At 44.0% G+C, this 26,419-nt stretch overlaps 2 protein-coding genes across 2 annotated transcripts in view; both read left to right on the top strand.

The window, feature by feature from the left end:
• The window catches only part of LOC135914550 (cytochrome P450 3A43-like), a 143,341-nt gene extending 140,131 nt beyond the window's left edge, over nucleotides 1–3,210 (top strand). The window contains exon 14 of the mRNA XM_070524647.1: nucleotides 3,124–3,210. Within this exon, the coding sequence (XP_070380748.1) occupies nucleotides 3,124–3,210 (87 nt within the window). The remainder of the gene's footprint in view (nucleotides 1–3,123) is intronic.
• Nucleotides 3,211–5,208: 1,998 nt separating this feature from the next.
• On the top strand, nucleotides 5,209–24,424 carry LOC135914505 (cytochrome P450 3A19-like). The gene is made up of 6 exons (XM_065447390.1): nucleotides 5,209–5,286; nucleotides 6,455–6,563; nucleotides 12,752–12,840; nucleotides 14,332–14,472; nucleotides 19,980–20,145; nucleotides 24,289–24,424. Exons 1-6 carry the CDS (start codon nucleotides 5,225–5,227, stop codon nucleotides 24,373–24,375), a joined length of 654 nt encoding a protein of 217 aa, XP_065303462.1. The 5' UTR covers nucleotides 5,209–5,224; the 3' UTR covers nucleotides 24,376–24,424.
• Nucleotides 24,425–26,419: the final 1,995 nt, after the last annotated feature.

The raw sequence follows: 26,419 nt of genomic DNA on the forward strand, positions 1-26,419 counted from the left end.
GCCATCACTCCAGAAAAGAGGAGGAAGAACGAACTGGCCTCGCGCTGTGAATCTAACTGGTCAGCGCTGCAACCGTTGTTTAAATATATTCTGTAAATAGTTTCTCGTCTTACTGATTCGTCCTTCGCGTAAGAATATTTACAGAGGTTCTACAGCTACCTTAATTCTACACAAGAAAAGCAGGGAGATACCTATAGAGAAAGGGGTCAGACAGGGAGACACATCTTCTCCAAAGCTATTCACTGCGTGTTTAGAAGAATTCAAGCTATTAAACTGGGAAGGCTTAGGAGTAACGATCGACGGCAAATATCTCAGCAACCTTCGGTTTGCCGATGACATTGTTCTATTCAACAACAATGCAGACAAGTTACAACAAATCATTGGAGACCTTAACAGAGAGAGGGTAAGAGTGGGGTTGAATATTAATATGCAGTAGATGAAGATAATGATAAATAGCCGGGCAAATGAACAAGAGTTTAGGATCGCCAGTCGGCTACTAGAGACTGTGAAGGAGTACGTTTACCTAGGTGAATTGATCACAGGGAACCCTGATCATGAGAAGGAAATTCACAGAAGAATGAAAATAGGTTGAATCGCATACGGCAGACCTTACCAGCTTCTGACTGGAAGCTTACCATTATCATTGAAAAGTAAGGTGTGCAATCAGTGCATTTTGCCAGTGCTCACATATGGGACAGAGACTTGAGAGCAAGTTAAGGACCGCGCAAAGAGCGATCGAACGAAGATTGCTAGGCATAACGTTAAGAGAGAAAAAGAGAGCGGTTTGGATCAGAGAGCGAACGGGTATAGACGATATTCTAATTGACATCAAGAGGAAAAAATGTAGCTGGGCAAGTCAAGTAATGCGCCGGTTAGATAAACGTTGGACCATTAGGGTTACACAATGGGTACCAAGAGAAGGAAAACGCAATCGAAGACGACAAAACACTAGGTGGAGCGATGAAATTAGGAAATTCGCGGGCGCTAGTTGGAATCGGTTGGCGCAGGACAGGGGTAATTGGAGATCGCAGGGTGTCCTGTCCCTTCGTCCTGCAGTGGACATAAAACATGATGATGATGATGATGATGATGATGATGATGATGATGATGATGGAGGTGGTGGTGGGCCCCACCCCCGAAAAAAAATCCTGGGTACGTGCCTGATATATATATATATACATATATATATATATATATATATATGTTACTGCACCTTTTGCGTGGCCCTCAACAACCATGTTGGTCTAGCGTGTCAACTTGTAAGGGGCAATTTCGGGTTTTCTTTCACTTTCCAAAGAAGGGATGTGTGAGTATTCTGAGTTTGAAACAGGAATCGAACACTGCGCACTAACTATTTCTATCCGTATCCCATAAGAACCTATTCATTATTTTCGACTAATAAAACTAACTAGATATTTCGCAGCAACCCATTATTAACTCTAAGAACAGTTATCCGCCTACTAAGCATAGTATCACAATTCATCAGAAGCGAAACTATCAAAGATATGGAAGCCACCGTACATGACAACCTGTGAATTGAGGTTGTACGCTATTATTTAGTGTTTTTTCGCAATCAAGACATGTGGCAGCTTGTTATTTATTTCTACTACTTCTAATGTTTTCACTTAAACGGACCCTTTTACAGGTGCTAATTGAACATAATTCCTTCAGCGCCGTTTTCCTTTTCCGCCACAACAAGAGATATTTTCTCCTGAAACCATTTATTTCGCAGCTATCATTTATTCAGCAGTCATATAGCCCCGGAAAATTTTAGTTTGCTTACAATCAGGTTATACTGATTGGAAAGACTATTGGTTCAGTGTTTTTAATGACAGTTAAGGATCGTGGGTTTAAAACTGATCCTAATTTTTACTGATAGAGCTGTATTTTTTTCACTAAACTATGCAACAGTGGTACCTAATTATACGGGAAGAAATGTTACTATTCCTACTCAATATTCAATTCGATATTCGATATTTACAATTTGTATTCGATTCCTATTCGATTTACACTCACAAAAGCTGATATTCGGCCATTTTAGAGGAAACGCGCGTTTACATTGTTTCATAACTGCACGACGATGCACTCACAGTGAAAACAGATATCCGTAAATTCCCGAGTTGGTTCAAGGAGTGGAGTGTAATACTACAGCAGCGTACGTTTAATGCAGAACTGATGACTGCCGAAATAATAGCTCTCCATTGGTGACAATTCCCTATCAAATAAATGAAGAAAAGTAATATTGTCCAACGAATCATTCAAGAACCAGTTCGTCAGCATCAGAAACCACTGCTATCCAGCGGAAGAATGTTTCGCAACAGTCACCAGCTGCGTAGGTTATTCCCTCTTTGATATCTGCTATGTTCAGGTGTGATCTCGTATGTTCGAGCAGAAACGAACGATCGGCAATTTAAAACGTACAATTCGTTAAATAACTGCAAATAATATAACAATGATCTTTGGATTCGTAACAAAATGTGAAGTATTAGAGTACCCAAATAAATGCCTTGTCCTGCAAAACCCACTACGTTTTCCTAACGGACGCCTTTTTCAACAAGGGAGACGTCAGGCAGTCCCGTCTTCATGTCATAAACATATTTCCTAAGGTTTCCTTTCATTCCCAAATGAAAATATTTAGATGAGCGAGTCAGATTTAAGAAAATTGCCTCCTCCACCCTCACCAAGCTGCAAAAACGTGTGATGAAAGATGAATAAATTGCAGCACATTTTTCCGTCCTTACTTTTCTCCTGTAGGAAATAAATGCACAACATGCAGTTCTTATCGACAGCACGTAATATTTTTGCATGGTATGTCGAGACCCTAACATTGTCTTGTACGCTATAGAAGCAATTGTAATATAGTGTTACATATTATTGCTTCAGTTGAATATTTTCGCCTTTTTGTTTCTAGAATTTTCAATGAGGATTTCACAGTCGAAAACGCATAACTTTGCCGGTGTTGTGTAACTATTAAAACTTGACCATGACTTCGTGTTAAAAATAAACCCCATTCACTATTTATACCATTACCAATACGCGTCCTTTCTCTGTTATAAAATAAGCTTCCTTACAACAAAGCGTTTTCTACATCTCAAATGTGCTCGACATCAATCGTGCTAACAGCCCACCAAGGAGGACCTACTTCAATTGCTGCTAAACTCGGAAAAAGAAGATAGGAAGAACAACGGAAAAATTGAAGGCAAGTGCTGATGACTGCCAACAACCCGGCCTTTGTATTTATTTATTTATTTATTTATTTATTTATTTATTTATTTATTTATTTATTTATTTACTCTATAACTCTATAAAACTGATCAGAGTAGTAAGCGTTCACAGATGGCCCAGCATCAAGCGAGTCAACAGAAGAAGTTCTTAATGTTAAACTTCACTTTATGGACCCTTCACGAGTGTTCAACAAACATTTCCCTCGAACGAAAGTTCGTTCAACAGAACCCAAGTAAAACGGTAAAGGCATACGCTCCTCTCAGCGTTGCCACTCTGTGATTGCTCCTATTGTCAAGAGAAGGCAAGAGAGCAAGAAAAAGAAAGAGAAAGAAAGGAGAGGACAGGCATAGAGGTCAACTAGACGAGTGTCCTCTTTTCTACGCCACAATGAGGGTAAGGAAAAGGGTACGCACAGCGGCACTATAAGCACTTGCTTAAACCGCTGAACGTCAGGTTCTGTACTAGTACACGAATGATTTCTTCTTCCAGTGACTGATGCGGCCACGACCCGAGTATCTTTGACTCACACCACGGTCTCGAGTCCAGCCGGTTTAATGTTGTCCGAAGGGAGAAACACTGTCCGTGGGAGCGAGGACAGATACACAATAGGTCTTCGATGGTTTCTTCGCACCTACAGGAGTCGCGCATCGGGCTCTCGATCATTCCCATACGATAGCAACCAGCGTTCCTGAATGCCACATCGAGCAGCAAGGGGCAAAGCAAGGTTGTTTTTCCGCAAGAAAAGCTAGGTGACAGTTGTAGCCGTAGCAAGGGGTTCCGCTCATGCAATAGACAATTGAAGGCACTTGAAGAACTCCAGAAGGCTTGTAACTTCTGGCGCGCACGCAGACGAAGTTCCGTGGCGACTTCCGCCCTCGCCAATGGTACCGAACGTGTCTGGGTGTCTTCGGGACTTTGCGGACAGGGCTGCTGGGTCTGCAATAGATGAAGGATGTATAGAAAGGCAGGGAGGTTAACCAGAACTCCGCTTCACTGCCATTCCCGGGAGGAAGGGTATAAAGATGGATAGACGCAGTAGCACAGACGAAGTAAACCTGGTACTCGATGCAGCTGTATAACCAACGGCACCAGGCAGCCTTGTGAATGCCGCGTATGTTGGTCCGTGTACCCCAGAAACTTTAGCAACGCGAATAGCAACATTTTCGTTCTTCGTCTGTAAGTAGTCCTCTGGAGGTTTCTTGTTTTGATAGTGTACTGTAGTTCCCGTCTTTCAAGAACTTGGCACATATCTCGCCCCTGCGTGTGACTGCCTCTTCACACACAGCCACACGTATCGCGTGTAAAACTCTCAGCCATACCAACCAGAAAAGCATGATAGTTAGCATATGGGAAGTCGAGGCATTCGTTCAACTGAAGTGAGTTAAACTTGTACCTCAGTACGTGACTGTAGAAGACATCCCCCACGGAGGTAAACTGAGACCATCCAGCTTGTAGAGCGTGGAGATTACTGGTATGCCAACAAGCATATAGCTTTTACGTCAAGGGCTTTACCAGCACACACACAGATAAGCAGAGATGTTCATCGATGTAAGGGTCACATGCTGTTGGCAAAGGCACCACGTCATTTGTCATCTTGCACTGAATGCTTTCTCTTGTCACCGGCACGGGATCTTTAATTCAATTGTATTCTTTAGCCGCAGAGTCAATGAACATGTTTTAGCAGTAAGTGCCGTACGTGGCACAGACGGCTGCTTGGTATTCACGAGGCGACGCTGCTTGCCCACGACATCCTTTGATTGCACTCTGTACTCTTGATTTAGTCGATACACGTGCATAGTCTCAGTTTATAACACTGCTCGTACCTCTCAGTGCTCGTGCTTGTGCGCCGTCTGTGTGCTGTTGTTTAGTTACTTAGTGTGCGCTATCGTTCAAAATATAATGCTAAATGCGTAACACTTGCGTATTAAATGACAATCGGCAAGTGACGAGAGGATGTCACTTCTTTACGCACTTTCCAGGACTGCAGTCATCGAGCATTATGATGTCCCACCCACTAGAGCTGAGGACGGCTTCTAACACCGCTATCTGCGTCATTGCTGGGTAAGATTATCAGCAAGGACGCCTTGCAGTTACCTTTATCGGAGAGTAGCTGCTTCAGTTTTTTTATAAACTTCCATTTTTCATAACTTCTGATGATTCGAAGCGTACTGAATACGACATAATGCAACCAGCGCAACATTTATAAGCCGTGCTCATTCAGAAACACAGGTGTTGCTCTGAATATATCCACGTTTTGGAGCCGGTAGGCTGCTGCTAACGAATGCATGCAAATAACGTAGAGCTGGCCATTATGACCTGTGAAAGAAAGCAGTCAAGAATGGAACACCTAACCGAGACATGTGGCTTAGTTTGGCTACTTTTAACCCGATATTGAATCACATATTTCACATTACGCCACAGATATCCCGATCAGTGCTTCAATCCCACTGTGGAGTTTTGGGACGCTCAACGCTACAATTTCTTTTATCTGCTAAATCAAGCAGAGTGAACGTGAAATTTCAGCACTGAAGAAATTCCAGTGAAGGCAAAGACTGCAGTGGCTGTGATGGTTATTACAATAAACTCGTTCCGTGGTGGTGTTTTGACGGTGTAGCCCAACATGTCTTCGTGAAGAAACAACCATTTATTTCCTAGCAGTACAAAAGGCGGGTTTGCTTGTGGGCACCGCGCAACAGAATGTTGAGGCTCCAGAAAGCGCAAGACGCGCCCATCAGCCAAGGGAAAACAGGTGCAAGCGCAGGGGTAACGTGATACGCCGCCGGTGTCGGTGTTGGTCAGTGCACCACTCCCGCGCAGGTGTCAACTGGGCAGTGCGTCTTCTTGGACAGCTCAAAGATGTCGGATATAAGGAAAGGGAGAGTCCAAAAAGAACCAAACGACACAGTCGTGCCACCATGTATATATATATATATATATATATATGTGTGTGTGTGTGTGTGTGTGTGTGTGTGTGTGTGTGTGTGTGTGTGTGTGTGTGTGTGTGTGTGTGTGTGTGTGTGTGTGTGTGTTGTAGCCTTCTAAGCCTTTGTCGTTCGCGCTACCGATTCTGCCTCGCTTGAGTCTGATTCCAGGAACCGGAAAATTGTTCCTTAATTTAAATATTGCTGATTCCAATGATTTGCTCTCTCAAACGCATAAGAGGTGCTGTTTCTAACGCCGCGTTAACTATAAAATTGCGTTGCGCGCCATCCTTTCTTATGGCCTGCAGCATCGACAACATAGCTTCACCGCTGGCCTTCGCGTCGTACCTGCTCGCTGAACACCAAGCAGTCCAGGACAAAGTTCGAGCAGAAGTTCAAGCCCTACTCCAGAAAGAGGTACGCGCTTCTTACGAGTCATGCTTACTGTATTCTTCGCGTAATAAGAAAAACACACTATGTGGCATTACGACCGTGGGAAGGCAGTGCAAATAGGAAGTCAGGCAGCTCGTATATCTGTTAGCGTTTTTTCTTGGGAATTGGTTCTTGCCCATTCTCTTTACTACATTTATGTTTATCATATCCTTCGAAAAAGCACAAATTATCGCAGTTAACTTCATTAACCACACACATAATTTTCACTTTCATGTAAATAGCCGCGATATGCATAGCAACTGCAGCGACATTACGAAGAAAATAAATTTTCGTTATTGCACTAACAAATTACTCGCGCGCTAAATACATTAGTCCGGTAAGCGTATTCTCAAATTCGGCCGACACACTTCCGCTTTATCACTTCCGCCGACTGCGATGGAACACAAGTAAGAAATCGCTGCCTAAATGTGTTATCATTGCTGATAGGTGAGGTAACTACCGGGAAAATCACTGTAAATATTATTCTGAACGCGTTGCTTCGTAATTAAGAGGCCTGTTAAAATGTGTCTCGTGGTAATAATTTGTATCCACGAATAAGTTCTCATGCTACAACTGTTCGTAAGATAAGATGCCAGCCATGCAGTGGTGCTTTGGGCATATCATTAGTGAAGGTATCTGATCAATGAGAAATAGCACTTACGTGCTAAAACCATTGTGAATTCGGCCCGGCATTTCTTCCAGTTTAATGTGCTAATAAGTATCTTGTTCAAAGCGAGAAAACAAAAATAAATCATAGGCGCACAGCCACACGGCTACATAAGGTTCCCGTGAGGCTGATTAATGAACTCGGACCAAAAAGTGGCGAAGCTCTGTTGAAAGCAGTATGAAAAAATCACCGCCCAAGCACTCCTCACAGATGTTTGACCAATGAAGCTGAAACGTGCTGTCCCGATGTTTATCACTGGGTCAATTCCGAGGGTTCATTAAATGACGGCTTGGTAGGCTGCTGAATCCTCAGTACGCAGATGCTGCTTGTGCTCGGCTCCACGAGCCTGTTCGTCTGCCCGGGCTCCAGCATCGCCACGGCGTAGACAAGCTCGACCCCGGTTCTGCTCGCGGCGTTGCTGATCGAAAGCTGCCTGCTCCTAAGGAGCACGTATGATGCGTGACCAACCAATTTCGGAGTCGGACATAAACTGGTGCGCTCATGCTTGGCTGTGACGGAGAGCAATGACTCCACTAGTGGCGTAGATAATTCAGCACCACCTAGATAGCACAAGGCCTTTTCAATCCGATCCATTACATCATGTTGCCTAACCCGAATGCCATAGAATCTAACTGTACTGCACCCAAGTAGGCAACAGGGATTTTGATGTCACCGCTCTCATCAAGCCAGCCTTGTCAATGTGAATTGCGGGCTAGGTAGTGCAACGTCGTGAACCGGAGCAAACAGGCCTTGTGCTGTCTAGGTGGTTTTGGCTAACTGCATGCCTCTATGTCTATTTTTCTTGTTTTCGCTCGCGCGTTTGGTTGCGCCAGAGAAGTTTTCGACGTACAGGCGACTGACAGATGGGCGGGCCGATGAACAAATCGGCTAGCAACAACAGCTTCTCTGTAGAAAAGACGCGCGACAAAAACGAGAAGCTCTAACAATGCATGAATGTTACGGACATATATGAACGCTGCTCCAGGAGTTGTGTGCTCACAAATTCTTTTTGTTGCTGGAACCTTTTCTGTTTGCGTGTTTTCCTGGTTCCTTGGTCGCTTTTGAGACTATCGTAACGCATTTTGCTAGCTACTGCTCCTTCTCATGAAACATGCTGTGACGCGTATACCTTCATAACCCCACTATTTTTATAGTTTTCAGAAACGTTACAAAGAAATACCCTGTACAGCTTGCGAGTAATATGCGCACAAGTACTGTGGCTTGACATTCTTATACGCGACAGCATGTCTGCAACGCTGTGAAGCATGGCTGCGAGTTTAATGAAACAAATGAGAAATTACAAAGTAAGTGATGCGACGAAGAGGTGTACGGGGCGGTGTGATCATAGGCAATTCCTTTGTGACAAAAGTCAATTAAAGAAGCTGCAGCCCACCCTTGCTCTGAAACAAACTTTGAAACCCCTCATAGCTAAAGATGGCATCAAGAAAAGTACACCATATGAAACACTCACATCATTACTTGAAATTTTCTTCTGTGAAGCCTTCATGCGTTTTTACGCACAAGGTGTTTGTTTTTTCGCATATGACAACTCTCATTTGTGTAATTAAAGTTCATGAGGATATGGGGCTCCGCATGGAAACCAATGAATATCCAGGCATCTGCATGGCGGAGAATATTCAGTAATGCCATCTCTTAGCACATGTTGAGCCCTATCGCAATATTGACTTCAACTATGATTTTTGTATGCTATGTGTGTACTTACATCGCGTTTGACAGGATGCCACTTTCTCGAAGCATGTTTTACTTGAAAATAAGCAGTGTAGTACCTTCGTTTAGCGAGAATTCTCGCTAGCAGGAAATACAAAGTTCCTGACATTTATGTTAGCGAGGATTTCTCACCTAGCACCCGAATATCCCGTAAAAGCTTGGTAGAATTAAATTAATCATAGTCTCTGGATCAAGGATGCGTCATAGCAAACATACTTCTGGTAAAGACACGTACGCATTTGACCACGCTAAGCAGGAAGGCGTTCTAAAACAAACACAGCAAGAGAAGGACCCAAACCGTTCTCGTGTAGACAAAGCCTTATCATTTCTGTTTACTAAAATTAGTAGTGTAATGCCTAAGCGCCAAAAATTAAAGAGTGTCATCGAGTCATCTGGTTCCCAACTCATAGTACTAACTTGAATATAGCTCCACCCATTCATCGACGATTTTGAGGTCTGGGCTTCCCTCCCCCAGTTTGATATAATTAGGCGCGCTCATGAGATCAAATGAGGGTGGGGGCGTTCGTAACGCCGCTCACTGCGACTTTTGTTGCACCCCCATCTCTAATTCGTCAAGCCGTGAGATAGCTTTTGTCATTTGCAAGGCCGCCTATCACATTATCGTCATGGGTGCCTGCTATCGGCCGCCTGACTCAGACACATCATTTGTTGAACATTTTCATGACGCCCTGCACCACATAACGTCCGCTCACACTCGAGCTAGCTTTTTGCTACTCGGAGGCTTTCACATCCCTTAAATTACCTGGTCTAATCTATCGTTGACAACATTAAAACATAAAGTTAGAAATAACTTCGTTGAGACATGTCTCACAGTTAACCTATCTGAAGTTGTAACTTCCATTACTAGATAAAGCGCTCATTCATCTGACTTTCTTGACCCGGTATTTGCGTCAAATCCCGATAATATACTTCCTCTAACTTATCTAGATGTAACAAATGACCATATAACCTTGCACAGATCCTTCCTATGTAAACTTAAACGTCTCCTCAAAACTTCGGAAATGTCAATTCTTTAAGAGAAACGTAATTACCAAGGTATACCCATGGAGCTAACTGAGTTCCGGCATTTCTTATATGTTGACGTTTCCTCACGCTCTGCTGAGATAAATTGGTTACCTGTTAAATCGGAGAATCATAGGCTTGGGAAAAGATATATTCCTATGGCTTCCACAAAGGAAAGGTGCAATCTAACTCTGGTTTAATGACAATTTAAAGAGGCACAAGTATAAAAAATAGGCACTTCAAGCAAGCGAAATTCTCAAGTGACTCGAGCGCGTGGGAAAAATATCGCACTGCAGCTAAAGGATATGACAGTACTGTGGTCCACTCTAAAAGCTCGTTTCTCAAATTTACATTGCCCAAATTATTGCTTACTCCTAAATCTGAAACAATTTTGGAAAACTATCAATCCAAAACAAAGTAAAACGTCCGTGCATCTCAAAGATGATACCCGCCAAACCATTCCCGTTGTAGCAGTACTGGAACCACTAAATTCTATAATCTGTTCTCTTTTTACCGAAGAACCTGATACTGGACTCCCTCATTTTCAATTCTTTGAACACCCAGTTATGCCACGCTTCACATTTTCCGCGGAAGGTATTGCCAAAATAATTTATTCACTAAATCTCACTTCATCTGCAGGTCCGGACGCAATCAATTCGAATGCGTTGAAATAAACCAAATGCGTAAGAAGTTTTACATTGTCTTACATTCTTAACAGTCATTGTCATGAAACATCCTGCCTCGCGATTGGATGTTGGGCAAGGTTCTTCCAGTTCCTAATATGGGCCCCTCTAACTATCGCCCGATTTCTCTTACTAGTGTCTCCTCGAAAATCATGGAACACGTCATTTACACCGATACAATCAACTTCCTAAATTGCGCTCAATTTTTTTTATCCAATTCAACAAGGGTTGCAAAACTTTTTCCCGCGTATAACTGAAGTGACACTTTTTCTTCACGACGTTAATACTAACATCAATCAGAACACAGCGCTGAGGCCCTCTTCATGAATTTCAAAAAGGCGTTTGAAAAAGTCTCACATAAGCGTTTGCTACTAAAGCTCTCACGACTTTATCTATATCCCCTTGTCCTAGATTGCATTACGAATTTTCTTCCTAACCGATAATGATTTGGGCATGCAAACAATACTTCATCAAATTCGTCTCGTGTTTTATCTGGCGAGCCACAAGCACTGTTTTTGGCTCCACTACTTTGCTCATTACCATTAACGACCTGCCCAATAACATTTCTTCAAAGATGAGCCTCTTCGCGGATGACTGTGTCATCTATTGCGCGATCCTTGACATAACCGATAACCAACGACTCCAAAGTAACTGACTAAAATGAGATAAATGTTGTAAAGACTGGCTTCCTTTCATAGGAAATGTCTGGTTTCCTTTCATTGGTGGCATGAGTAGCCAGTATTTATATACTTCCTTAACGGCTACGTCTTTTCCGAAACGTATGCAAAGTACCAAGATATTATTCTCTCCAACGACCTATCTTAAGCAACGCATATAACCAAGATTACGAACGACCTTAACCGCACGTTAGCTTACCTCAAGCGAAATCTAACGCATGTCTCTCCTTCTGCAAATCTACTAGGTTTCAAAACACTGATCCGACCAAAATAAGATTATGCTTGTTCTCTTTGGGATCCTCCCGAACGCGCTCTGACCGATCTCACGGAATGAATACGAAACCGCGCCATTATATTCGTATATTCTGATTACTCTTACACTACCAGCGTAAGTAGCCTAAAAAACATGCATGCCTACCTAGTCTTCAGGTTCGCTGTAAGAAATCGCAAGGCGTTCACTGTGTCACAATTTGCTTTCATGCTTCGCCTCATTGCTCTCCTGTCAATGCAGCTCTTCGCATCTCTCAACGCATCAACCATGTCAAAGCTGCACACTCTACCCCCCCCCCCCCGTCATGGCCACACCGTCACGCACCTTCAGTCGTTCTTTGTCAAGACAGCCATCAACTGGAACAATGTTCCCTCACACGTCGTCCTTCCCGTCAACCCTGTTCAGCTCAGAGCCGCCGTTTAGCATGTAAACATCAACTAATTTTGTAAACCTCAGCTCCGCCCACCCTACATGTGTGCAGGGTCGTTTAGGTATTGTCCTTACATAAATAAATAAATAAACAAATAAATAAATAAGTATTCTGCCTATTTTGCATTCGCGATGTCTTGGCACTCGTGTATATAACCGTTTCGTAATAAAAAAATTGATAAAAGGATTCTCTACACCTCAATTTTTATACTTGCCTTGAACTGCGAGTCATTCTCCGACATTGAGGGAACCTTGGTTTAGCTTTGCGCGCGATAAAATGCTTTTCACTGTTTTATGTCATACACAGACCTTTGATATGTATTGATAAATTAACTCGTAACGTGTATTTCTTTTACTAGAAGCTGTAAATCTTGTACTTTGTTCTTTCTTTTTGTAATCAGGGCTCTTACGCCTTGTACTTTATCTTATCGCACTTTCTTCTTTCGTGTTTGAATCTATTTACGATGAGTAACATTTCACTGTGTCTAATCATTCCAAGCAGTGTGAACATCTTGAATCACGTATTGCCTTAACCTAACATGTCCAGCTCCTATAAGGTTGTTTTCTCTACTTTCTCGCACTTTATTTGTCTTTCGTCTGCTACCATTTAACAAGCAGTCAGCCTACTTTATTTAACAGATCTTATGACTTCATTTTGAGCTCAGTTTTAAGCACTGCTGCCGGCCACTGTGCAGGGGAAGCTCACTTACGATGGCCTGGGTGAACTCACGTACTTGGGCCAAGTGTTGTCCGAAACCCTGAGACTCTATCCTGCGTTTGCAGGGTAAGATGCTACTTTCCACTTTGTCAATTGTTTCTGTCAATTTGACTAAGTTCCCAGCGTAAATATTTTGGCATTGTGTAACTTGCATAGTTTTTGATGAGAAATTATTATTCCTGTCATTGAGGGCGCACCATAGACGCCCGAAACCGAACTGTCTAGCTATCAATGAAGGGAACACGCAATGAGTGCAGCACATTACAAAGTGCAAGGCTCTTGCAATTAACCCTTTGCTCGAGCCATTTTATTCTATATCGACATGTCTTCAGATTGAGTTGAAGTCAGAGCCTGTTTTTTGTGATTTCTGCTGTACTCGTTTTTTGTGCTGTGCAGACATGTCGATGTTGAATCACCCACTTCCCCAAGCTACCGCTCTATCAAGTTATATTGTGTTCCACTACCTATTGGGGCCATAAATATGGATGCGCAATTTTTCCATGGAAATTCATTTAGCTACTTTGAAGGTGTCCCTATTTTTCGGTCCCAAATCAAAGTTTGTCACCTAACGCATGCTCTGTGTAAACAGAGACAAAAGAGAAAGATCCAGAGGTGAACGAGTGCAAGAAAAAAAATCCCATTCGCCTCTCAACTGCTCTACGGCAAAAGAGTAAATACGTGTCCCTATGAACATAGTGTATGTACTACGCTTTACTAAGCTTCCCTACTGGCTCTAGCTGAAAACTTCAACTGTTGAAAAATGTTTGCGTGTGTTTACGAAACGCTTAAGAAGTGTCGAAGATCGTTCTTCAGTAACACGTCTACAATTACCACAACGAATTCCTGGTGCATTGGTATTTTTTCTTTGATAGTCACGCTTTCTTTTAGAACCTTGACTGTTTTTCTTTGTAGTTTCGTGGATATACTCAATAGATGCCAACATTTCCTTTCATAGAAGTTTCTCCGCCTCTAGAGTTTCAGCAAGATTCATTGCCTATGTATCTTTTCAGCTGTCCGCTTGTAGTCTAATCCACTCTTGACTGATCCAGCGATGAACCGGTACTAAAAAAATAAAATCAGAGGGATGTGATAATCAGCCAGCTTAGTCGTAGTAACTCATAAAACTTGCTTCCTTGCTTAAATTTGGCTCATCAGCCACGCTAACGCACATAAGGGCCCCGCTATTACATGTTGCCATCACTTCCAATATCTCAACCTCAATTTTTTTTGCCATGACCGACGAACTCCGAATTCTTCAGTCATTTATGACAACAGCCACTTTTGTTGTGCGAAGCTAGTGCGAGCTTTTTGAGGTTAATTCTCGTGTTTCAGAAGTCTTAAAGAGCGCTCGTCCGCTAGTCCCGTCAGTATCCCATTCATTTAATAAATATCTTGTTTTCGTACGCGAGAAACCAATAAAGTTTCAGTCACTGAAACGGGAGAATTGTGTTGTGTTTCCTTACGCTAGGGGGCTTTTGGCTGACTTGGTAGTCAGTAACTTGACAGATAGTTCATTCAACATCTCGAGTGCTGCATCCACAACAATTGTATTTGCAGGTGGGTGCCCAGGGTATGTGACGAGGACTACGAGTACAACGGGGTCCGCATCCTGAAAGGCATGAGCGTTTCCGTTCTCCCTCTCGATGTGCACTACAACCCCGTGCTATGGCCGGAACCGAAAAAGTTTGACCCCGAACGGTAATATAAGACAGCGTTCTCTCTACCCTAAGAATATGTGGTATAACTCGTAATGAATTCAGATAAACGCTTTTCTATTCCGACATGACGAAAGCAAAGGCAGCTGGACAAGAAATATGCAAAAAAGGACAAAAGCACTATCACGCAATTATCATTCAAATCTGTGTGCTAACACATATAAGACACCGATTACGATGTGTTGACACAAAATTACAGTGGTGTTAAGTTGCTTGGCTGGCACACTGTATTGAAACCTGCCGTAACAAATGTAGTAAAAACAAAAGATATCAAAATTCCTTCGTTATGTATCAATAGTCCTGTTGTCTAATACTTTTGACAAGTTGAACGATAGCTAACCAGCAGTAATATGACCGGTTTCTATTACATTTCAGTGTCCTCTAACGCAAAAGTCGCAATGTTACAGGTAATGGATGCGTCGTGTTGTTCTCATCTTGCTTATACGTACAATAATTATGTATTGTGTTATGCATCTCCATTTCTCTTTCGTCCCCTCGCCTGCGTAACTGAGCTTCTGTTCGTGTCGTCGAACCGTCGAAGCACTTCTATTTAGTTATGCGCTTGAGTATGTTTATAGTCCACTGTCCCGTAGACTCCAGCGCAGAACGTTGTTTCCAAGCCGCCTGACTGTAAGCAATTGTTCTACGTCGCTGTTTGGAACTGCATTTTCTTTGCCATGCGGCGAGGAGCAGCTAGTTCCTCCTAAGCGCGCCTACCTCTTACACTACATCTCATAATAAATACCCGAGGACAATTAAGCATTTCTTTTGAATTATGAACTCGAAAACATAAATGTCTAATTTAGCGCAGCTGAGTGCTACTTTCAGTCTTGCTCTCTGAGTAAAGCAACATAGCGGTGCGTTCCCCAGGGCCAGCCGGCAGCTGCAGCATGCGATGCATTTGTCCAGTAGGCCACGTGATGAAAACTTAAAGCAGTGTGAAGAAGAAGAGGACAGTAATCGAAAACAAAGACAACAGGACGAGCACTGTTTGTGTACTCGAGTTCTGTGTTTGCTTTCGATTGGTGCCCTCACCTTTGCGCAAATCAAGTTTTCGCGGCCACTTGATGTTTTTGCAGCAACCAAGAGCCCACCATGAGCCCAGGTTCTGGCATTCATGCACCACCTTTGCGGATCTGATCAGACAACCATAAGCAAGGATCTTAAGTAGGCTTGAGTAGCAAGTTAAGCTGGGGCCCTTAAAGGCCTAGTTCCAGCATTGTTCATAAGTTTGTGCTGAGGGATGTAGCGGATGGGACAAAAGCAACTGAGAAAGTCGTTCGAGAAAGAAAATTGAGGCTATTGCCCGCACAGAAAGCATTTATTCAAACCTGGAGTTGACCTCAGGTACCGACGCAGGAACGGCATTATTTAAGTACTTTATTAAAAGTAAGCAATTTAGATAGCTGACTGCTGGGGCGAGGGTTAAAGCCAATCAAGCTTGACATAGGCCCCCGTCCCTTCGCAGTTCGTGACAGTTAAAATGTTTCGAGTTCAGCATCGTTCTCAATCTCGGAGCTGTTCATGGGTCCTACATTCTTTAATCGTCCAAAAAAGGTGCAGCTTCGTCAGGACGGCCGTGGCGCGGGCCGTTTCTATGATCGACGCATTTTTAGCATATCAGGTCTCCTCTGTGCGTTCGCTGCATCCTAACAAGCAGCCGTTATCCTAATGAGCACGCGTAGCTCATCGAGTTCAACTGCGTGATCCAAGACAAACTCATGAATGGAAACCTGGAGGCAGAGTTGACTGCAACCTTCGACTATGATCCAAAGGTAATCTTTACCCTGCCCGCCCGCCCTTCCAGTATCCGTCGACTCCACCGCAAATCCTACAGGATCGTTTGCATTTACATCGGAACCAGCAGGTCCTTTTTCCTCGCCAGGAGATTTGTCCGTGAATTCTTTGCCGTGCTTTTCTAGGCCTAAGCTGCACATAGCGAGCACTTCTGAGAGGCATCGCTAGTGGCAAGACCTTTGTTGCCAGTACGAGGCAAGCATTTACAACAATGCCTCCCTGACCAAGACCGAAAAATTTTAGTATCGGCTGATGTACCTGATCGGGTCAGCTAATATGGTAATGCAGGTAATCCGCCTCACCAAGACAAACTGCGATGTCGCCATGAAGGGGCTGTCTGACAGGTGCGGATGTTGCCACATGCTGGTCAGTGATTATCTGCAACACCTACTAGCAATTCCTCATGTTCGTAGTTCAGACGACATGAACTAACTGCAGAATCTATTGATTAACTAACATTCGCCACAGACGTACTGCAGAGCAGTGTCGCTTCTCCAGAGAAATACTCTGATATTCTGCCACATGTTGTTCTAGAAACCTTGCCACGTCACCATGTTATTCCGTATCATCAGTCGCCTAAAGGGACTCTTCCATCAAACCACACTAACACAGTAGCGGTTTGACACAGCAGCAGCGGTGACACAGAGCTTCGTTAGGGGCGATATGACGGTGGCGAAGTTCCGGATCAAGCGTCAGAGTAGGCACACAGCCCTACAAAACTGCGCAGATGTTTGATGGATGTAGGTTTGGGTAACCTGGCAACGGCCCGGAGTGTGGCTGAATCGGGGAGAGTTCCATCCTTGGAGATGACGTAACCTAGAATCGTCAGCTTCCGAGCAGCAACTCGGCACTTCTTGATTGTTTTATCTACCCTTGTGTTTGTTAAACACGCTAAAAAGATCGGAGCCATTGAAGGTGCGTTGGGAAGTCAGGAGCAAAAGCAACAACGTCGTCAAGATAGCACAAGTATGTATGCCATTTCAAGCAGCGCAGAACTGTGCTCATTATACGCTCTTGCAGGCGCATTAAAAAGTACAAAAGGCATTACGTCAATTTGGTATAAGCTGCCGGGTGCGACAAAAGCTGTCTTCGGCCAATCGGCGTCTGCCATGGATACTAGCCAATACCATGAGCGCAAGTACAGACATGGAAAAAATTCTGCGCCTTGTCGACTGTCAATCGGATCGTCTATGTGCGCGAGAGGGTAGACGTCCTTGCGAATGATTTTGCAGGCGGTGGGAGTCCATACAAAACCGCACAAAACCATGTTTCTTCGTACCTAGTACAACAGGGGATGCCCGTGGCCTGTTGCAAGGTCGTATCAGCTCGCGGCGAAGCATGTCGTCGACTTGTTCGTTGATTACACGATGTTCTGCAGGACACACACGATACATACTTTGCCGCCATGGTGGTTGTACGCCAGTATCGGCGCGATGTGTAACAGTTGGCGTCTAGCCCCGAGAAGATCGCCCTACACTGAAGGAAGCAGGAAATTATTCTAGAAGACACAAAAGCTGACACGGTTGGACCGGTGTAAGGGCATCGGCACTTACACGAGCGAACACATCACTGGGCGATAGTTCACACGTAGAAACAGATCTAAGCGCACTGGAACTAGCACAGTAATTATCATTCGGCACGTCTATAGCTCGTACGTTTTCGATCGCTTCTACAGTGCCAAGGCATTGCCCTAGGAGCCGCAACACAGGGTATGGAAACAGGTTGCAGATGAAAATGGAGCTGTAGACCTGTGTGATTTCTACTTTTGCAAAAGGCAGCAGCTGACCTTTCCGAGACAGAAAGTGGTCAGATAGAGACAGCAGTGCAACAGCGCCTGACATTCCACTGCAGGACACGGGCACAACCGTCTGGGCATTCGGAGGAATTTAGGTGTCGGCTTGGGCAAGTTTATTGAAAGGAAGATTTGTTGGTGAGCGGCAAATCTAACAGCGGCGAGAGTTTTATTTCTCTCCGTGCCCAATGAATAACTGGATTATGGCACGAGAGAAAGACCCCGCCGAGAATAACGTCATGAGAGCACGAGGAAAGGAAGATGAATTCTAATACTTATAGAACGTCGGCAATGACAACACGAGCACTGCAAGCCGCCAAGGGGTGAACATGCTGAGCCCTGGGTGAGCGGAGGGACAGTCCAGAAAGGGGTGTTGTGGCTTTCCGAAGTAGGAGGCAAAGCTTAGCGTTCATAACACATAGGGCGGCTCCATTGCCCACGAGTGCAGATGCGCGGACATCGTAAACGAACACATCGATTACGTTCGAAGGACGGCGGTGGGGACTTTCACATTTCGACGTTGACACAGCCGTTTCCTCTTGGATAGCGACGATGGTTTTTCATCGTGCCGAGTTACGAAGCAATCAGCTACAGTTAGGGATGACGTGGAGCAGATGAACTCGGGGTAGTTGCTGTCGGACCCAATGTAGACGATATAGCCGACTGTGGGGGTGGGGGGAGGCATAATGTGGACGGCTGGACTGGCTTGTCACTGGTGGTATGGCGCTAGGTGGCTGCACACGATTATAAAAACGTGCGATGTGACTGGCCTAGCCGCACGCAAAACCTAATGGCCGGTTGTCGGGAGTACACCACCGGCTCGCCAGGGCAGCTCCCAGCCTTGTCACCGGACGCGTTGTACTGGGCAGCTGCTGACAATGACTGCACGGCGGGCGGCAGTCCGGGTCACGGCACAATGTCGGCAGAACGGAAAGGCACACATGAAGAGAATAGATTTGTTGTCACGACGACTTCAGCATAGCTGAGTGGTGCAGCCACCGGGAGCTGTTGGGGTGGCGTAACGACGTCAGCATAGCTCAGTGGCGCAGCCGAAAGATGTTGCCTCTGGTCTGTCAAGACCTCAGGGACTTCCTGCTCGATCGCCTGAGTGGATCCGAAACTTCTATGCAGGCTGTTCGAGATGCGGTAGCTGAGTGTATAAAGAAGTATGACAACTTTTCTAGCGCGTCTTTTCTATTTTCGTCCGTTTTCTGTTTTCTTTTCTTGTTGTGCTTTCACCAAAGTAATCTCAAGTGTTTTTTTGCCACTGTTTTACTGAAAAGAATGCTTAGATACATTATTTCACCAAGTAACTAACGTTTTCTCCCCTTATCCATACAGCTTTCGTGTGGTGGGAAAGAGCCAAATGCTGATATGTCATAGTCCCAGATGATACACGTGCAAACAAGCACACTACACGTTCAACATATGAGATGTGACCATCGACAATACATGTGGCGCAAACACAACACAGACTACGCGTCGTATCTGACCATCCACTCTACGAGTTTCCATAGCTACGCTCTGAGCAGCTTAATATGCCCTGACTGCAACTGCGTCTTTCTCAAGAAGTAGGATCAGCTGCCTTGCGCATAGCAAATGTGTCTGCCTATACTTGCATGTTAGAGATCCACCCCACAAATGTTAATAAGGATAGTCAATATACGAACAAATCTTATTTCCCTCACATCGTCGACGAAAAATCTTTCACTTTAGCGTGCGGCGACCAATCGTGTCAAAACAGGGAAGAAATCCGTTTTTGACCATAAACTTAAATAAAGGAATAATCTGGCTTTCATTGAGCTAAAGTTTTTGTAAAAATAGAAATTATTCTTTCTCTCGTTCATGTTCGTTTTTATAGTGCACTTATCAGATTTCGTTCTCTACACACGCTGCCACAGATTCAGCAAGGCAAACAAGGAGCGCATAGATCCCTTCTCGTACTTCCCCTACGGAATTGGACCACGCACGTGCATGGCAGCCGCGCTCGCCCGGGTGGAGTTCCTCGTTACGCTTGCCCTGCTTGTGATGCGGTACAGGCTGCTGCCTAGCGGCAAGTACAAAAACGTGAGTACCACTCCGCTACTGCTGTTGCCATGATTCTCCAAACAGAAGTATTTAAGTCCCGCAGCCTGCCACTCCTGCAGCTAGAGTACCATGCGTCAGAGCCATGGCTGGTGGCCCATGTCTGACGCGCTGCGTTAGTGTAGCGATATCACGCGTCGTGACACATGTTGCGAACAAACAAGGCTGCATAATTAGGAGAAAGTTTGAGCGCGAGTGTTCCTAAGTAGAAGAAAGTGAGCGAATCTTGTTTTTGCCCTGGAGCCAGTGCAATATATTTCATGCAGTTTGTTGCACTGAAACCAAAGAGGTATAGTCTGATAACCGTAGCAAAAAGCTTTTCCATTCACCTCATGGCCAAATTCCGCAAGATTTGGGTGACCGGTATACAATTAAGTAACTGAGCCATCGAAAAACGATATCGCAATTTATATTAAGGTCACCTAGCATCACAACAATTGATATATTGTACATCTCTGAAATATACAAAAACTTTGCCAGTAAAACTTTTGTATGTCCATCGTAAACACTCTAATACCTAATGTCAACTTGTAACTTCATATGTATATCTAGTTTTTCCCCGTGACATCCTTTACCAGATTCAGTTGACAAAACTGCGATATCTCTCATTAGCACAGAGTTACGGATTTTTTATCTTCATGCTTATACTTTTTTGATACTTAAAGCTTTCAGCAGTTCTTAACAAATATGAGGTACAAAATCCAAATTCCACCTCCTTCATTTTTTAACTTACCTTTCGGTTTGGAATGGAAAATGTCATTGAAATTGGTCCAATGGTTGCCTCAGAATCAGTTTTTAGTTGCGTGCATATAAACACGGAAATCGGATTTGACCCTAGCTAAAGCTTCCTGTTAAATCGACGGGAGCCACAGCCTAGACGACGTCCTCGGCGAATCATACATCATTTATCATCAACCAATGGATGAGTCGGCGCATATAGAAAACGCTATCCTATCATGCACTTCTTCAACCACTACGCGTCACCAATTTAGCACCGGCGCCTTTGTGAGCTTGTACCATGATCGCGTGTCAGGTGATTCAGTATGGTTTGTGTTTCCGTGAGGGTCTACATAACGCCAAGAAAATGAAGGATTTAACTTCTACTTGAACCCTCGGATATGTAAATTATCTGCATGTAAGAGCTTACGATGCTGAACATAAGGAAAAACGCAGTAAGCTACAATCCGCTAGTATAAGAGCTTAGCTCTTTCATGAATTAATTGTGGGTGAAAATTATTTATCATAAGTGTTAAACAATCAACTAATTGTAGCGTGGTTGACACTTGGACTGGTTGGTTGGGACCCATATAAAGTGAATGTAATGCGACACGACAAGGACGCAGAATGATGGCCACTGCAACTGCTTTCTCGCAACTATAAGTTTATTCAAACAAAAAAAAAATATTTAAGAGCGAGCAGTACGCACTACGCAGTCACCAGAACTGAATAAAAGCCTCTTCACATGAACAAAACTCAGAAAGAAACTACAAATTCAAAGAGAAACAAAAATTACACGCAGCCCAGGCATCAAAATGTCAAAAATGAAGACTGTATCACTCAGACATGGCTCATTACACATGTAGATAAATTATCTCGTTCCGCGGTACAGCTACTGAAGCTACTCCAATGCATATGTCACCAGCTTTCTGCATCAATAAATTTTCCATTATTTGTCGAGCCAACTTATCTTCATAGTGGTACAAAAGCAATTGTTTTGTCGCACTATTGCAAACAATTGCAAGATTTGCAGTGTGCAGCCAAACGCGAGCTAGAATTTGCACCTAAATTACACTTATACTCTTTTAGTCTTATGTTAGAAAATCACCGTGTCTGACTTACGCACAACCTCCAACATGACGTGTGTTTTTTTGCACACGACGCCACTTCCACACTCAACAAATCTTTGAGGTGCTTTGTGATTAGTGGTTAACTTTTAATTTCGCGGGTACTAAAGCTTCTTGTCATGTTTTGTGGTGAACTAAGGATCATACATGGCCACGTGTATTTGCTGCACCGTAGATCACTTTGACGCTGAAACGAGTCTTTGTTTGGTAGGCCATGACAGACTTCGAGAACGTAGGCGATAACTGCAGTGTTTCTTTTCCTGGGCAATTATCCTCACATACCGCACTCAATATCACCGAAATATTAAATTATCGTCAAATCTCCGCCTACCATGTGGCAGAAGTACCACTCTAGCCCTTTCTGCACAACGTAGGATGGCATCTTCGGCTATAAAGCACATACGTGAATGCAATCTGCGTTGGGGTGTCTTCGAATTTGGGTCATCTGTAGCTTATGTAAATTACTTTTTCAGACTGTTATTTGCAGTCGTCTCTGGAATAGTGATTTTCTCTTTCTTTTTGTGCCCACAATACCACGTTGGCATCGCCCCATGCTTTGTGCACCCCGATGCTATGTGCGATTTGGATGTTTCTTGCGAAATTATTATTTTACCGATACGTTTCATTCCATGCCCACGAAATTTTTTTTCATCTCATTGAACGTGCTCTCAAATTGTATTTAAGAGAAAACTCATGTGACACTGATTGATGTCTGTTCTCAAGATTTCTTCGTGTAGCATTGGACCTCAAGTTACTGCCTTCACTTCTTTTTTTGTTGTTTTTGTCTTGTTCTTTTTTCCCACTCCTGAAGTTTATTGTGTCCCTGAAACTGACTGCCGGATACAGACCGACAAGCGTCATTGGCTTGGGCTGGGTCCTTTTGTGTCTGGTGCTGTTACGACCAATGATGCATTTATCATTATTATTATTATTATTATTATTATTATTATTATTATTATTATTATTATTATTATTATTATTATTATTATTATTATTAGAAGAAGAAGTAGTAGTAGTAGTAGTAGTAGTAGCATCATCACAATTATTATGATTGTTATTATTATTACAACCTTTTTACAGCGCAGCTCTGGCGCCCGTTCCCGCGTTTCGCATCGCCGTGGGCCTCGCCATAACCAAGGTCCTTATCCGCACATTGCTCTAGCTGCGCGCGCTCCTGCTGCCATCTCTCGCGCACGGCGCTAGTCTTGCTCTCCTCTTGTCTTCCAAAGCCTGATCACGTGTTGTCGCCTATCCTCTCACCCCCTTCCTCCGCGCAGCGCGTTGTGGCAACACCTCCTAGACAAGTTCTCTAGAGGGTGTTGGTTGTGGTGACTCTCGTCGCTACCGTCCACTCCGCCCTCGCCGCCTCTTCTCCCGCTGTCGCGGCACTTCCGCGGGGCCTCGCGCGTGATCCACAGCTCTCCGCTCCTGCGTCTCCGCGTCGCGTGGCTGTACGGCTCTCAGCCATGTCTCTCGCTTCCCCATTTGTGGGGCACGTTCCTCAGTGGCATTTGTCGACTCTGGCGGTGCTTCCGCCTCGATGTCCTTCTGCCGCCTCCACGCTTGCCCTATACCTCCCCTTACCTGGCGCAGTGACGTTGCGGTGACTCGAAAGACAGCCTATAGCGTTTCGTCCCCTTACTTCTACTTCCCACCCCAACCTTGTGCGGCCCCATTGAGGCCTGTCTGTGAGTGAATGAGCGGGTGACCTCTGCTCAATACCCCTGTTCTCCACCAGTTTCCTCATCCGACCTCAGAAAAAACATTAAATAATAATTGCTAATGTCCACGCCCTCTTCGCGGCGGTCACCCACTATAAATAAGATGGCGCGTTGGGGCGTCGTCGCAGCGCCAGCTCGGTAGCGGCGGATCGCGCGATGTGCTGCCCAATCAGAAACGGAGAACCGCGTGTTCTGTATGCGGTTGCCTCTTGTTCAAATAAGGCAGCAGCTGCGCTCAAAGATCGCATTACCAAGAAGCGTAATGGTCAGCCAATTTGATTTCTTTCGCTGGTTCACGGCCATCGAGAACATCAAGTTACATTAGTGGCCATGTCAGACATCTAATGCAAGGAATAGAAAGCTAGCACTACGTCTCCACGCGCAATAGGAACTTACTACGAAGCCTACTATGACCAAACTGTAGCTTTTGTTTGGACAACTTAGGCCACAAAACTAAATGGGCTAATCTCTAGGTTTTAAAATGTCTGTGTTCGAAATAATCTCCAGGTTTGCTCAATACTCATGTGAATGTATCTTTCTTTCTGTTTCTTTTGCTTCAGGAGCCGCCGAAGTATTTTACAGCATCGTTGCCGGGTTTTCCAAAGGAAGGCGTATTCGTCAAACTACAGAAGCTTCAAAATTCATGAAAACACTTAGAAGAACGAAGTGAACATGTAATGTTCATTATAACTGGTTACTTTTTTCATGTAATTATTAATAGTTGTTTCTATTTAGCAGTAAGATACGCTCATAACTCACCACAGGCATGAACTTTATCCCCTGACTGCTATTCACGGGGCTGCATACTGCAATCACTCGCCAATAAAGCATTTCTAGTTGCTTCCTTGTCTTCAATAGCATGTTTTTATTCATGGTCGTTCTTTTTTTACTTGTCATCGCTGCATAATGAGTAACAAAAGGCTACATATTTTGAAGCAGCTGTGCTAAAGATACCAAGAAACCAAGCATAAGAGGAATTTGGCTGTAACTCAAAGCAAACCTGTTCAATTTATTGATCAGCCATGGTGCCCAAAATCAATTCAAAAGAAGACAGGCAAAACAAATACGAATTTTTATCCACATCATTACTTATTGTCACTCATCATGGGCTTATGAGAGCATTTCTGCATACGTATATGAATAGAAAAGTCGGTGTTGACCGGAAGTGCAGTTTGCTCCTGAACTTTCATCATAAGCAACCAGAACATGCGCCCCATTCCCCGAGAGTGAATAGCAGTACCATGCTTAGTTCTCAGGACACTGGGCAAACGAAGCACGCGCTTCAAATCAGGAAACTAAGGCTAAGAAGATGAGTATTGAATAGTTATTTACAATGACCACAGGAAACGATGTAGTAAGATTTCTTTATACATGACCCTGAACAAGCCCCACGTTCTGGAAATGAATAGTTCCTGGCACATTTTGTCTGCCCAGGACGCCGCGCAGGCTTTCTGCAGGTTGATTATAACGCCTCCAAACAGAGCCACAATGACTGTGTAGGACGTTTTATTTATCCCCTTATTAACCTACGCACGTTAATCTTTGGCGGCTCATAACCACTGAAATGCTCCCCATCATTTCCGCATTTAAACACTGTGCATCGCATCGCACTTTCAAGACCCCAGAAAAACATGTGCACAACGTTTGCCAAGCGCTTCTAATTGCAGCAGTAACAGCCCTGCTATAAAAGAAAGTGCTGCTATATTCAGGTACGAGTATCATTCTCTCAGCACTATCGCAGACTGAGAGTTGTGGAAACAATGCGAAAATGTCCATCATCATTAGCAGCAGCAGCCTATTTATGTCCACCGCAGGACCAAGGACCTTCGGCCTCCAATTATTCATATCTTGCGCTAGCTGTTTCCAACTTGCACCTACAGATTTGCGAATTTCATCAGCCCACCTAACTTTCTGCCGTCCTTTACGGCGCTTGCCTTCCCTTGGCAACCAATCTAAAACTCGAATGGCCTACTGGATGTAACCCGACAATGTAACCCGACGCATTACATTGCCTGCCCAGCTCTATTTTTTTCTCTTAATGTCAGCTACAATATCACCTATCCAGTTTTCTGTCTCAGCGACACCGCTGTCGGCCTGTCTCTTAACGTTACACCTAACAAATTTTTCTATTGCTCTTTGCATTGTGCTTAACTTGTTCTCGAGCTTATTTGTAAAACGCCAAGTTTCTGGCCCGTATTTTATCAGTGGTAGAGTGCAATGATTGTATACTTCTCTATTCAATGACAAGACAAGCTCCCAGTCAGGATTTAGTATTACTTGTCGTATGCACTCCAACGCATTTTTACTACTCACTAAATTTTTTGTTTGCGATCATGGTCTCCTGTGAGTAATTGACCTGCATAAACACACTCCAGATGCTGACTGGCGGTCATGAATTCTTGTTCCCTTGTCAGGCAATGGAACATTATCTTTGTTTTCCGCATAATAATGTTCAATCCCCTTCTTACACTTTCTTCGTTAAGGTCATTATTAATTTGCTGCAATTCATCCCAAGTGCTACTGAACAGGACAATGTCATCTTCAAACACAATGTTGCTGAAATATTCGCCGTTGATCCTCACTTTTCACTGGTGGCGTGAAGCAGAGGTAGAGCACTGGACCTCTAATTTGAAGGTCCTAAGTTCGAATCCTTTCTCAGTCCAGTACATTTCCATGTTTGAAGTGATGCCT

This window comes from Dermacentor albipictus, chromosome 8, assembly GCF_038994185.2.
Source record: "Dermacentor albipictus isolate Rhodes 1998 colony chromosome 8, USDA_Dalb.pri_finalv2, whole genome shotgun sequence".
Lineage (NCBI taxonomy): Eukaryota > Metazoa > Arthropoda > Arachnida > Ixodida > Ixodidae > Dermacentor > Dermacentor albipictus.

Excerpts from the sequence above, each read along its gene's own strand:
- LOC135914505 (XM_065447390.1), top strand. The coding sequence starts at position 5,225 with ATGATGTCCCACCCACTAGAGCTGAGGACGGCTTCTAACACCGCTATC. Across the intron at positions 5,287-6,454 it reads GCTATCTGCGTCATTGCTGG|CATCGACAACATAGCTTCAC; the intron begins GTAAGATTATCA and ends TATGGCCTGCAG. Across the intron at positions 14,473-19,979 it reads AAAAAGTTTGACCCCGAACG|ATTCAGCAAGGCAAACAAGG; the intron begins GTAATATAAGAC and ends ACGCTGCCACAG.